At 38.5% G+C, this 14984-nt stretch overlaps 1 protein-coding gene across 6 annotated transcripts in view; it reads right to left on the bottom strand.

Annotated features, from left to right (window-relative positions):
- LOC108276785 (protocadherin beta-16) overlaps nt 1–13887 on the bottom strand; it is a 210794-nt gene extending 196907 nt beyond the window's left edge. For 2 of the 6 annotated variants that reach the window (XM_047160956.2, XM_047160974.2), the window contains exon 1: nt 11379–13887. In XM_047160956.2, coding sequence (XP_047016912.2) covers nt 11379–13772 — 2394 coding nt within the window. In that variant the 5' untranslated portion in view covers nt 13773–13887. The other 4 variants (XM_053686777.1, XM_053686788.1, XM_047160944.2 and 1 more) reach the window with 4 other exon arrangements.
- Between the last annotated feature and the right edge of the window lie 1097 nt (nt 13888–14984).

Genomic DNA, 14984 nt, shown 5'->3' with positions numbered 1-14984 from the left:
TCAATAAAGACATTCAATATGATGTTTAGTATGTTTTACTTCAGTTTGGTATGTTTGCACAAAGCTTAAACAGTCAAAATTAATAAAAACAAAGTCAATTAGATTGAATTTATAATTTTATTTTTAATTTAAATTGAATGTTCAAGTTGAGTTCAATTAAATATGTAAGTACACTTGAAATTAACACCAAGTTAAATGAACTTAATTGTTTAAGTACACTATATAAACACCAAGTTTGGTGAACTTAACAATTTAAGTACAGTCTACATGAGTGCCAAGTTAAGTGAACTTAAATATACAAGTTTTGGGAGACGCCATTACTCAAGAACATTGAAGGAACGAGTTTACTCAATAAATTGAGTTCAGTCAACTAATAAGGCCTTTCAGTGTAGTAATTACAGTAAGAAGTGGACTAACTAGCAAGCATGTCAAGATAAGATTCTCCTATAGAGCAAATACATAAATAAAATAATAAAAGGAATTTTATTGCTTATTGTCGTTTTACTTACACTGAACAAATCAAATATCAAATATTTACTTCCCGGCCAGTAAAATTACATATAAATATTACTGACTTCAAAGTAAATATCTGATATTTGTTTTGTTCAGTGTTCAATATATAAAATAAGCTAAAATACAAGAGCAAAAGCAGAGCACAGTTTGCAATTAAACTTAAAAGCAAACTGTATTTGAATTCTCTTTTTGTTGTTGCATACTTATGTTGAGCAAAGGCATAACTTTTGTCCCAAATAAGTCTGTCTTTGCCAGATAAGTTAAATAAATAACAATAGCGATTGTAGACACTAGAAAAAAAAGAATAGAGACAAAGATGTGAACCTGACTTTTTGAAAGAGTTTTAAAATCTTATTATTCATCTTACCTCTTCCACATCAAAAAGGTTGTTTGTATTTGAAACATCTGGATTCTTCTTCAGAGTTCCACCATCAGAAAGTGTGCTGTCATTGTAAGACGTGATGAACTTGAAGTCACTGGTGCGGGATCCTGTTGTTAGATACGTGTCATAATTGTAAGAACTGCGGAGAGTTCCAGCTCCCTCCACCTCTGCATAGTTGGGAGGGAGATACGCACTGGGAATGGCGACTGCTCCATCAAACAACAGTCTGGGCTTTCTCCTGTGGCAAAACCTCACAGCCAGGATCAGAATAATGAAAGTCAGAAAGAAGGTGGACACGGAAACTAGTGCGATGATCAAATAAAAAGTCAGTTTGGAATTGCTCTCTTCATAAGTCATGTCTTTAAGTTGTGGAACTTCAGCAAGATTATCAGAAATCAGTAAATATACAGAACAGGTAGCAGAGAGATGCGGCTGTCCGTTATCTTTCACTGAGATAACAAGGTTCTGTTTCATGCTGTCAGATTCAGTAATGTCCCTCTGAGCCCTGATCTCTCCACTATGGAGACCGATAGTGAAAAGTCCCGGATCACTAGATTTGACAATCTGATAGGACAGCCATGCGTTCTGTCCAGAGTCAGCATCCACAGCGATCACTTTGGAGACCAGAGAGCCAGCGAGAGCAGATTTAGGGACCATCTCAGTCATTAAAGACTTTCCCTCTGGAGCAGGGTATAATATCTGTGGAGAGTTATCATTCTCATCTGATATGAACACACTCACAGTCACGTTGCTGCTGAGTGGAGGAGAACCATTGTCTCTGGCTACAACCTGGACTTTAAAGTTTCTGAACTTTTCATAGTCAAATGACCTCACAGCATGGATCACTCCTGTATCTGAGTTAATGGATAATAATGAGGACACTGCAACACCGTTTATCTCACTGGGTACCAGAGAATACAGTACTGTACCGTTCTGCCTCCAGTCTGGGTCTCTTGCAGTAACAGAACTAATAGAGGTTCCTGGTTTGTTATTTTCAGTTACATATGCAGTGTAGGATTGCTGTTCAAATACAGGAGGATTGTCATTCACATCTGATACAGATAGATGAATAGTCATTGAAGTTGATAAAGGTGGAGACCCTCCATCAGTAGCAGTGATAGTTATGTTATAATCTGACTCTCTCTCTCTATCTAACAAGCTTGTTGTTACCAAAGAAAAGTAGTTTTTGATAGATGGATTTAATTTGAAAGGAACATTTTCCTGAATGGAGCATCTGACTTTTCTATTATCTCCCGAATCATTATCCTGAACATTAATAATTGCCACCTCATTTCCTATCATTGAATTCTCAGGAATTGGATCATTGAGTGATTTAAGAATAATTCTCGGAGCGTTGTCATTTACATCAGTGATGTCTATAATTATTTTGACAGTGGATGCTAAGCCAGGACCATCTATGGCCTGCACTCTCATTTCATAAGTAGATTCTTCTTCATAATCTATGTTTCCAGTCACCATAATTTGACCAGTTGTCTTGTCAATAGAAAATAATTTTTCTGCTTTACCAGATATTCGACTAAATTCATAACTGACCTCCCCGTTTACTCCCTCATCAGCGTCTGTAGCGCTCACTGTAACTACTTCTGCACCCAACGGTGCGTTTTCAGCCAGAGTAACCTTATACACAGACTGTCTAAAAACCGGGGTATTGTCATTAGCATCAAGCACATTGATGTGGATAACTGCAGTACCAGACCTCTGTGGAGTGCCTCCATCAGTCGCAGTAAATATTAAATCCATTTCCTTCGTCTGTTCACGATCCAGCTCTTTGTCCAAAACCAGTTCAGCGTATTTTCCTCCCTCCGCGTTTTCTTTAACCGATAAAACAAAATGATCATTTCTTTCAAGTGAATATCCTTGAACCGCGTTTTGGCCTATGTCAGAGTCGTGAGCTTCATCCAAAGGGAAACGTTCTCCTTTATCAGCTGATTCCCGGATATCAAACGTTATCCGACTTTTAGGAAATCTCGGCGCGTTGTCGTTTATATCCTGAATTTGCAGTGAAATGCGATGCACATCAAGAGGATTTTCCAACACAATCTCGTAATTAACAATGCAAGACATTTTCGACCCACAGAGCTCCTCTCGGTCTATTGTTTCCAAAACGACCAGATTTCCACTCAGATTAATGTCACAATACCGTTTAGTGCTGCCTTCTGTCTCGATTCGAGCCTTACGAGCAGATAAACGTTTCACATCAAGTCCGAGATCCTTTGCTATATTTCCGATCACATATTGTTGCTTCGTTTCTTCCGGGAATGTGTAGCTCAAATCTCCACGGTCAGCGCGAATAAAGAAACAAAAATAAATCAAGATAATCAGTGAAGAAAACGAAGATATCTTCTTTTCCATTCTGAAACGTGCTGAATATCTTCTTGTTTAAGGTGCCTGTACTAATTAATGTGAGCTGTCATTAATTATTTCTACATTACAGGCTATACAACCTTCTGTAGCAATCCTTCTCGACGTTATGGGATGCTGCAATATGAGAATCTAGGTGGAGAGCTGTGATTTTAAGTCTGTTGTTAAACAGCGACACTCTGAGGATTTTTACTGTTATTGCAGTTTCGTGTCTTGTTTTGATCCACTCCTTCCGTTACTACGAGCACATTTATCTATGAAATAAGAATTTTCAATCGCTAAGAGAAAAAAAAACCCACAGCAGATGTATGTGCGAAACAAACAAACAATAAAACTTGTATATTGATGAAGACTACTATACCCTTAAATATACCCTTGTATGAATTGTCCTTAGTGCCTTTTTCCCCCCCCAAACAGTCGATGGTTAATTCCATACTGCTAAAATGTTAGCAAAACCCTCAAAGTCACAACCAGCATCCAATCTCTTCAATATAAAATTTGTAGTCACAGTAAATTAAGTTGATCAAACTCTAATCAATACAACATTATTTTTAGTGACTAAACTGATGCATCCTCAGGTCTGATCAGTGGCCGTAGTTATGTAAAAATTACAAGACCCCTAAATCCTCATGTCTGACCATGCAGTCGCCACCCTACCATTTTTCCATTCATAAACAAGAAAAAAAAAGCTGCCTCTAAACCAGCAAATGAATCAACAAGCCTGACCTCATTATGTAAATCATCACACGAAGTTGTTAGGTCCAGATAAAGTGCAAAAACAAATCTTGAACCAAAACTTCAAATAAATAGCAGCATCAGTGAAATACTCTGAGATAGCACCCATAAATGGCACCAACCACCTTGATGCCTAGATATACCCCACATTAGTTATTTGGAGTTAAAGTCATGAAACATGTTTTTATCATTTTTGAAAGCTAAAGCATGAAACTATAAATACAGAACTTCATGCACAGTATTTGCAACAACTTGCATGAATTCCCTACATAAAGCTTTTCAGTATATTATGATTGTAATTCAAATCAGACATATTTACCAACAACATTGGCAATACATTTTTTATCAATGGATTACATCATAATAGAAAAATAGATGATTTCCACTGCCGCACTGTCACAATATTTTGAAAGCTCTTTACCATGAAGCCAAAAAAAAATGAAATATTCATTACAACCTACACAAAAAAAGGAAAAGTGGCTATATGGGGCATAGAGAAGCTATAGCATTCATTGTAACATGTGAAGTACTATATGGTTTTGTTTGTTAAGACTTTTCTTACCTCATCTCCATCACATGTGTTGTTAAGTGTAATTAGACTAGCACCTAAAACATCACTTGGGCCCTTTTTCAGAGTTCCACCTGAAGTAAGAGTGCTGTCATTGTAAGACGTGATGAACTTGAAGTCACTGGTGCGGGATCCTGTTGTTAGATACGTGTCATAATTGTAAGAACTGCGGAGAGTTCCAGCTCCCTCCACCTCTGCATAGTTGGGAGGGAGATACGCACTGGGAATGGCGACTGCTCCATCAAACAACAGTCTGGGCTTTCTCCTGTGGCAAAACCTCACAGCCAGGATCAGAATAATGAAAGTCAGAAAGAAGGTGGACACGGAAACTAGCGCAATGATCAAATAAAAAGTCACTTTGGAATTGCTTTCTTCATAAGTCATGTCTTTAAGTTGTGGAACTTCAGCAAGATTGTCAGAAATCAGTAAATATACAGAACAGGTAGCAGAGAGAGGCGGCTGTCCGTTATCTTTCACCGAGATAACAAGGTTCTGTTTCATGCTGTCAGATTCAGTAATGTCCCTCTGAGCCCTGATCTCTCCACTATGGAGGCCAATAGTGAAAAGTCCCGGATCAGTAGATTTGACAATCTGATAGGACAGCCATGCGTTCTGTCCAGAGTCAGCATCCACAGCGATCACTTTGGACACCAGAGAGCCAGCGAGAGCAGCTTTAGGGACCATCTCAGTCATTAAAGACTTTCCCTCTGGAGCAGGGTATAATATCTGTGGAGAGTTATCATTCTCATCTGATATGAACACACTCACAGTCACGTTGCTGCTGAGTGGAGGAGAACCATTGTCTCTGGCTACAACCTGGACTTTAAAGTTTCTGAACTTTTCATAGTCAAATGTCTTCACAGCATGGATCACTCCTGTATCTGAGTTGATGGATAATAATGAGGACACTGCAACACCGTTTATCTCACTGGGTACCAGAGAATACAGCACTGTACCGTTCTGTCTCCAGTCGGGATCTCTTGCAGTAACAGAACTAATAGAATTTCCTGGTTTGTTATTTTCAGTTACATATGCAGTGTAGGATTGCTGTTCAAATACAGGAGGATTGTCATTCACATCTGATACAGATAGATGAATAGTCATTGAAGTTGATAAAGGTGGAGAGCCTCCATCAGTAACAGTGATAGTTATGTTATAATCCGATTCTGTCTCTCTATCTAACAATCTCGTTATTAGCAAAGAAAAGTAGTTTTTGATAGATGGATTTAATTTAAAAGGAACATTTTCTTGAATGGAGCATCTGACTTTTCTATTATCTCCGGAATCTTTATCCTGAACATTAATAATGGCCACTTCAGTGCCTATAATGCTGTTCTCAGTTATTGGATTATTCAGTGATTTAAGAATAATTCTCGGAGCGTTGTCATTTACATCAGTGATGTCTATAATAATTTTGGCAGTGGATGCTAAACCAGAACCATCTATGGCTTGCACTCTTATTTCGTATGACTTTTCCTCTTCATAATCAACATTTCCGTTTAACTTAATTTGACCAGTTGTCTTGTCAATAGAAAATAATTTTGCTGCTGTATCAGATATTCGACTAAATTCATAACTGACCTCTCCGTTTACTCCCTCATCATCGTCTGTAGCGCTCACTGTAACTACTTCTGCACCCAACGGTGCGTTTTCAGCCAGAGTAACCTTATACACAGACTGACTAAAAACCGGGGTATTGTCATTAACATCAAGCACATTGATGTGGATAACTGCAGTACCAGACCTCTGTGGAGTGCCTCCATCAGTCGCAGTAAATATTAAATCTATTTCCTTTGTCTGTTCCCGATCCAGCTCTTTGTCCAAAACCAGTTCAGCGTATTTTCCTCCCTCCGCGTTTTCTTTAACCGATAAAACAAAATGATCATTTCTTTCAAGTGAATATCCTTGAACCGCGTTTTGGCCTATATCAGAGTCGTGAGCTTCATCCAAAGGGAAACGTTCTCCTTTATCAGCTGATTCCCTTATGTTAAACATTATCCGACTTTTAGGAAATCTCGGCGCGTTGTCGTTTATATCCTGAATTTGCAGTGAAATGCGATGCACATCAAGAGGATTTTCCAACACAATCTCGCAATTAAGAATGCAAGACATTTTCGATCCACAAAGCTTTTCTCGGTCTATTGTTTCCACCACGACCAGATTTCCACTACTCAGATTAATGTCGCAATACCTCTTATCGCTGTCCTCTGTCTCCATCCGAGCCTTACGAGCAGATAATTGTTTAGCATCAAGTCCGAGATCCTTTGCTATATTTCCGATCACATATAGATGTTTTGATTCTTCTGGCACTGGGTAACTCAAATCTCCACAGACAGCGCGGATAAAGAGGCAAAAATAAATAAAGAGAAACCGTGAAAAACACGAAGATATCTTCTTTTCCATTTTGAAACGTGCTGAATTTCTCATTGGTTACCGAGCCATGTACCAATTAACGTTAGCTATCATCAATTATTTCCAGAATATAGGCTATACAACCTTCCGTAGCAATCCTTCTCGAGGTTATGCGATGCTGCAATATGAGAACATGGGTGGAGAGCTGTAATTTCATGTATGTTGTTGAACAGCGACCCTTTGAGTATTTTTGCTTTTATTGCAGTTCAGATTCTTATTTTGCTATTTTCTTTTTGTTACTAGTAACATTTTTCTCCGTGAAACGCCTTTTCAGTAGTTTAGATTAAAAGAAAGAACGATAGATGGAAAGATAGAAGCAGGTTATGTGATGTACGTAATCAAAATGTTATATTTATTTAGATTATTATAGTTTTATTTTCGAGTAAACAGATTCATGGTCACCGTTTAGCCCAACACCACGATACCATGCTGATGAAACTGTACCAAAACATTCAGAGTGGCAACAATCATCATACTGCTTCATTTAATAACAAATGTAGCTGCAGCAAAGTCAACCGATTAAGTGCTAGTAAATAAAGTATTATTTACCATTTGAAAATAATTTTCCTTTGTAGGTAATCAGTTGATACAGCCTCCGGTACGACCATTTTCCAAATTTTGCAAAACCTTTAGTCCAATAAATATTTTTGGAGTAACAAAATCAATATGAGCCAAATAGCTGGGACAAAGAACCGTAAACCGCACTAACAAACTCGAGGCTCAGCTATATCCTGTATTAGATACCGAATCATAGCAATTATGGAACAGGATAATATGTTTCGAAATATAGAACAGCGGGAAATAAATAGAAAAGCTCATGTACAGTGCTTGGGACATCTCTTCTAAATTTCCGACACATATGTTTTGAGTATAATACGATTGCAATTCAAATCAGCCATCATTACCAACAGTACAACAACAACAGCAGGTTTTCACAATGGACCACAAAAACCACATACAATACCATTCTAAACCATAAAAAAATGCCATAGGCCTACATGAATTAGCCTACTATATAACAATTTCTTACCTCATCTCCATCATCACACGTGTTGTTAACTGTAATCAGATTCGCATCAAAAATATCGCTTTGGGCCATTTTCAGCGTTCCACCAGCAGTAAGAGTGCTGTCATTGTAAGAGGTGATGAACTTGAAGTCACTGGTGTGGGATCCTGTTGTTAGATACGTGTCATAATTGTACGAACTGCGGAGAGTTCCAGCTCCCTCCACCTCTGCATAGTTGGGAGGGAGATACGCGCTGGGAATGGCGACTGCTCCATCAAACAACAGTCTGGGCTTTCTCCTGTGGCAAAACCTCACAGCCAGGATCAGAATAATGAAAGTCAGAAAGAAGGTGGACACGGAAACTAGCGCGATGATCAAATAAAAAGTCACTTTGGAATTGCTCTCCTCATAAGTCATGTCTTTAAGTTCTGGAACTTCAACAAGATTATCAGAAATCAGTAAATATACAGAACAGGTAGCAGAGAGAGGCGGCTGTCCGTTATCTTTCACCGAGATAACAAGGTTCTGTTTCATGCTGTCAGATTCAGTAATGTCCCTTTGAACCCTGATCTCTCCACTATGGAGGCCGATAGTGAAAAGTCCCGAATCAGTAGATCTGACAATCTGATAGGACAGCCACGCGTTCTGTCCAGAGTCAGCATCTACAGCGATCACTTTGGACACCAGAGAGCCAGAGAGAGCAGCTTTAGGGACCATCTCAGTCATTAACGACTTTCCCTCTGGAGCAGGGTATAATATCTGTGGAGAGTTATCATTCTCATCTGATATGAACACACTCACAGTCACGTTGCTGCTGAGTGGAGGAGAACCATTGTCTCTGGCTACAACGTGGACTTTAAAGTTTCTGAACTTTTCATAGTCAAATGACTTCACAGCATGGATCACTCCTGTATCTGAGTTAATGGATAATAATGAGGACGCTGCAACACCGTTTATCTCACTGGGTAGAAGAGAATACAGTACTGTACCGTTTTGTCTCCAGTCTGGGTCTCTTGCAGTAACAGAACTAATAGAGTTTCCTGGTTTGTTATTCTCAGCCACGTATGCGCTGTATGTTTGCTGTTCAAATACAGGCGCGTTATCATTCACATCCGATACAGACAAATGAATTGTCTTGGAGGAGGATAAAGGCGGAGAGCCTTCATCCACTGCAATAAATGTTATGTTGTATTCTGATGTAAATTCACGATCGAGTGCTCCAGATGTCACAACCGAGAAGTAATTTTTAATAGAAGGTTTTAACACGAACGGAACATTTCCTTGAATACTACATCGGATCTGTCTATTTTTCTCCGAATCTTTGTCTTGAACATTAATTATGCCTACTTCTGTTCCAGATGGTGCGCTTTCAGGAATGGGATTGTTCAAAGATTTTAGGTGTATAGTGGGTGCATTGTCATTAACGTCCTCTATATCGATTATCACCTTCGCAAAAGAAGCAAGTCCAGAACCATCTTTACCTTGAATCCGTAATTCATACGTCGTTTGTCTTTCATAGTCAACTGCACCGATTAAAATTAAATCCCCCGTTTCAGACTCCAGCGTAAACAGTTTCAGCATGTCGTTAGAGATGTGTCCAAATTCATAAATCACCTGACCATTAGCGCCTTCATCAGCATCCGTGGCCCTCACTGTGGTTATTGTCGTGCCAATAGGAGAATCTTCCCGCAGAGTCAGTTTATAAACTGGTTGACTGAACACTGGAGAATTATCATTGGCATCGAGGACAGTAACATGTATTAGTACTGATGCAGATTTAGGCGGATTGCCTCCATCCAGAGCGGTGAGCAATAACCTTACCTCCTGCTCCTTTTCACGGTCCAATTCCTTCTCTAAAATGATTTCCCCGTATTTTTCTTGGCCCGGGTTATTATGAAAAACAAACGAGAAATAAGGATTATCCTGCAGTTTATAGTTCTGTACCGCATTCACGCCTATATCTGCATCGTGTGCTTCATTAACGGCATAGCGAGCTCCTTTGTCTGCTTGTTCTCTGATCTCTAATTTAACAACATCCTTTGAGAAAACCGGTGCGTTATCATTAATATCAGTAATTTCTACAACAACTCGGTGTAATTCCAAAGGGTTTTCTAGAATCACTTCATATTTCAACATACACATAGTAATGAATCCACAAAGTTGCTCTCTGTCGATTCTATCAGCTACCGTCAAATCTCCAGTATTCATGTCTATGTCACAATAACGTTTGTTGTCACCCTCCACATCCAAACGGGTTTTACGCAGGGCCAGTGTTTTAGCATTTATTCCGAGGTCCTTCGCTAAATTTCCAATCACAGACCCGATCTTCCTCTCCTCTGGAATAGAATAACTGATATCTCCTTTTGATGTCGGCAGCAAGAGAAACACAGACGCCACACCGAACAAAAAAGGCCACGTAGAACATCCAAGGTATTCCATAATAAATGGTGAAATCCGGTACGTTTCCAGAGAACTCAGTAGGATTTTGCAGTTATACACGGTGTTGCAAATGAGTACGTGAGAGGAAACAATAAACCCCAGTGACAAAAACAGAAGAGGAACCTCGCAGTCTTTAATGGCGATGCCTCCTGCACCAGTTCGACGCCTTTCGCATCTTTACATATTAAATCAGAGGGTGGAGAGAAAGATCTATTCTTTTCTAAGTGGGCAAGTAGCGACGCATGGTGTTGTGTGTAAAAATTGCATTTAAAACCATCACAGAAAAATGAAAACAGTAGGAAAACAATAGTGAAAGTTAGATCGATATATAGATAGACGGATGGATGGAAGAATGGATGTCCACTCATAGAGGTGCTGAACCTTGGTACAACATTACATTAGTACTATCTGACTACATAAACACTAAGATACACGCCTTAATAAATTATGTGTATCCGACTACTACTACAACTACAAATTATAATATTTATAATAATCATTAATTTATTATGTTTCAATTAAAATGTAACTAATAATAATAATAATAAAGTTTGGTTAGTAAAGTTATAAAAATAAGTGGCGATTTAATTTTTTTTTCTGAAAAGAACAGATACAATACTCTACAAGCCTGACCACAGTATGCCAGAAGGCTTATGTGTCTATGAAAATTACATCTACATAAACAAAAACAAACGAGTGAATGAATGAATGACTTAATTAATTAATCCCTTTGATTTGCTGAATTAATAGACCAGTTAATAAAGCTCGGAAAAATATTGAACAAACAATTTAATATATCTTTAGCCTCTAATAACTTCATCGATGAGAAGTACACACTGTCATTCATGGTTTGTTTTTAAGCTTATTGTTTCATTACTGATGTAAATTATTACACAAAGTTGCCTCTGTGAAAACTAAAATAGATACCACAAACTACTTACCTCGAGTGTTTCTCCAGTATCCGAAAGATTGATCATATTGGAATCATCTGGACTCTTTTTCAGAGTTGTACCAGCAGAAAGTGTGCTGTCATTGTAAGACGTGATGAACTTGAAGTCACTGGTGCGTGATCCTGTTGTTAGATACGTGTCATAATTGTAAGAACTGCGGAGAGTTCCAGCTCCCTCCACCTCTGCATAGTTGGGAGGGAGATACGCGCTGGGAATGGCGACTGCTCCATCAAACAACAGTCTGGGCTTTCTCCTGTGGCAAAACCTCACAGCCAGGATCAGAATAATGAAAGTCAGAAAGAAGGTGGACACGGAAACTAGCGCGATGATCAAATAAAAAGTCACTTTGGAATTGCTCTCCTCATATGTCATGTCTTTAAGTTGTGGAATTTCAGCAAGATTATCAGAAATCAGTAAATATACAGAACAGGTAGCAGAGAGAGGCGGCTGTCCATTATCTTTCACTGAGATAACAAGGTTCTGTTTCATGCTGTCAGATTCAGTAATGTCCCTCTGAGCCCTGATCTCTCCACTATGGAGACCGATAGAGAAAAGTCCCGGATCAGTAGATTTGACAATCTGATAGGACAGCCATGCGTTCTGTCCAGAGTCAGCATCCACAGCGATCACTTTGGAGACCAGAGAGCCAGAGAGAGCAGCTTTAGGGACCATCTCAGTCATTAAAGACTTTCCCTCTGGAGCAGGGTATAATATCTGTGGAGAGTTATCATTCTCATCTGATATGAACACACTCACAGTCACGTTGCTGCTGAGTGGAGGAGAACCATTGTCTCTGGCTACAACCTGGACTTTAAAGTTTCTGAACTTTTCATAGTCAAATGACCTCACAGCATGGATCACTCCTGTATCTGAGTTAATGGATAATAATGAGGACACTGCAACACCGTTTATCTCACTGGGTAGCAGAGAATACAGTACTGTACCGTTCTGTCTCCAGTCTGGGTCTCTTGCAGTAACAGAACTAATAGAGTTTCCTGGTTTGTTATTCTCAGCCACGTATGCGCTGTATGTTTGCTGTTCAAATACGGGAAAATTATCATTTATATCTGCCACTTTGATATTCAAGGTCGTAGTTGAGAACAGAGACGGTGTACCTCCATCAGAGGCTGTTATTATAACATTATACTCAGCAACTTGCTCGCGATCCAGTGATGCTGTTGTGATTAAGGTGAAATGGTTCTTAATAGATGGTTGTAATTTGAATGGTAGATTAGTGGGGATAGAACAACTGAGTCTGCTGTTTTCACCAGAGTCTTGGTCCTTCACATTTAATATGCCAACTTCTGAGCCAACATCGATGTTCTCTGGAATTGGGTTTATAAGAGACTTCACTGTTATTACCGGCGCATTATCATTAACATCCAGTATTTCAATTACAACCTTGCAGTGGCCTGTTTGTCCACCGCCATCTTCTGCTTGGATTTCTATCTCATACAAGGAGGCGATTTCATGGTCCAATTTTCCCGTAACCGAAAGCTCCCCATTTTTTTCGTCAACCTCAAATAGATTTTTTGTACTCTCCGAGAGGTGGTTAATATAATATGTTAATTGCCCATTCACTCCTTCATCCTCATCATTTGCCAATATTTTAATAACAGACATCCCAGGAGCTGCATTTTCAAATAACTGAGCCCTGTATAGAGCCTGTGAAAAAATCGGAGCATTATCGTTGACATCCTGAACGATAATTTGAATAACAACAGAACCAGATCGAGGAGGATTACCTCCATCTACGGCAGTCAGCATCAAAGAGTGTTCCGCTTTTTTCTCCCGGTCAAGGTTGCTTTTCAGAACAATGTCCACATACCTGTCTTTACTCGATCTTGCGTCAATGTCGAAATGCCCGTTTTGACTGAGGATGTAATTCTGAACTGAATTTACTCCCACATCCAGGTCTCTGGCTCTAGCTATTTGAAATTTGGTACCAGTCAAGGCATTCTCGCTAATCTCAAGCTTGATCGAGTCCTTTGGGAATACAGGCGTGTTGTCGTTGACGTCCTGAACCTCTAAAATAACATTGTGTAGCTCTAGAGGATTTTCGAGAATAAACTCAAAATGCAAAATGCAAGGCGACGTTGGTCCACACAGCGTCTCTCTGTCGATCCTCTCCGAAACAACGATATGTCCGGAATCAAGGTCCACTCCACAATACCGCGCTTCACCTTGGTAATCCAGTCTCGCTTTGCGTGCTCTCAAACCTTTAACGTCCAAATTAAGATCTTTACTTAAGCTTCCGATTACGTATTTTGTCTTTGATTCCTCTAGGACGGAATAACGAATGTCTGCTACAACGACGGCGCTGAATAATAAATAAAGTAGGCCTGTAATTGCCCCAAAAGAGAACAAAGTATTCCTTTTCGACATATCTGTGTGTCCCAGATGTAAAATCTGCCTTATGATAAGGTTTTAATTTAAATATTATCTCCGACTTATTTTACCAAAAGACGACGTAGAGTAAAGCACGATCCTAGTTTAGTGGTGCAAGTATCACTGCATTGTTCCTTGAAAAAAAAATGCCCTAATGGGTGTGTTTCTACGACAGACAATTTAAAATTGGTGAAGAGCGACACTTTGAGGCAAACCAAGAATGTGCAATGGTACTGTGGCTTTAAAAAAAGAAAGAAAGAAAGAAAATGTATTATATTATGACATTGTTCAAATTATGTTTATCAAAGATGTTTAATCAACGGTAATAATACAAAATACACGGAGATTAAGAGGGGGCATGCCCATGAAGGATTGCTTTATGATCAGCTTCGGTAAATTGCATTTTCAGCACCATAGACAGCGACAAAAAAGACACAAATATGAAAACGTCGTACGAAGTGGAGCGGTATTGTACTTGTTCATCGGTATTATATTAATTTTGGTTATTTAGGCTATGTGACTATCCTTTAAATAATATTCCCAACTGAGCAATATTGTACTGTATATAATAATATACAGTACAATATTGTGCATATAATATATAATATATAATATATAATATTTAATTAAATGCATGGTGCATATTCTATCACACACACACACACACACACACACACACACACACACATATATATATATATATATATATATATATATATATATATATATATATATATATATATATATATATATATATATATAATCATAAACATGTTCGTGCTCAACATTCCCAGAAGGATTTAAGTTTGACCGACTTTACTGTCTAATGGTAGTTTAAAATTTTTGGGTTATTGAAAAAAAAAAAAATCAATCAAACATTTAAAGAACAAACAAAATAATCACATGGTATCTATTGGATCCTAGGAATTTGTATTAGGCAAAAACATGCTGTAACAAATTCCATGGAATGTAAAAGTAAGAAATAAATCTATCCATAAGTCTCAGTGTGTCATCAACACCTAAAGTGTTTAATTGTGTGCAAATGTAGACACATTTGCACTTTAGGTCTCATACCTGGAAATTGGTTTTGGGGCTAGACTTGAACTGAACAGTGCTAGGCATCCACAACATTTCAAGAGCACTCACAGATATCCTATCTTTTAAAAATCTAATATTTTGTCCTATGTTTAACTGATTAACAATGTTATT

The sequence above is a fragment of the Ictalurus punctatus genome, chromosome 16, assembly GCF_001660625.3.
Source record: "Ictalurus punctatus breed USDA103 chromosome 16, Coco_2.0, whole genome shotgun sequence".
In the NCBI taxonomy this organism is placed as follows: Eukaryota; Metazoa; Chordata; class Actinopteri; order Siluriformes; family Ictaluridae; genus Ictalurus; species Ictalurus punctatus.
The sequence above is the reverse complement of the archived record's forward strand: the minus strand, read 5'-3'. Positions and strand labels throughout refer to the sequence as shown.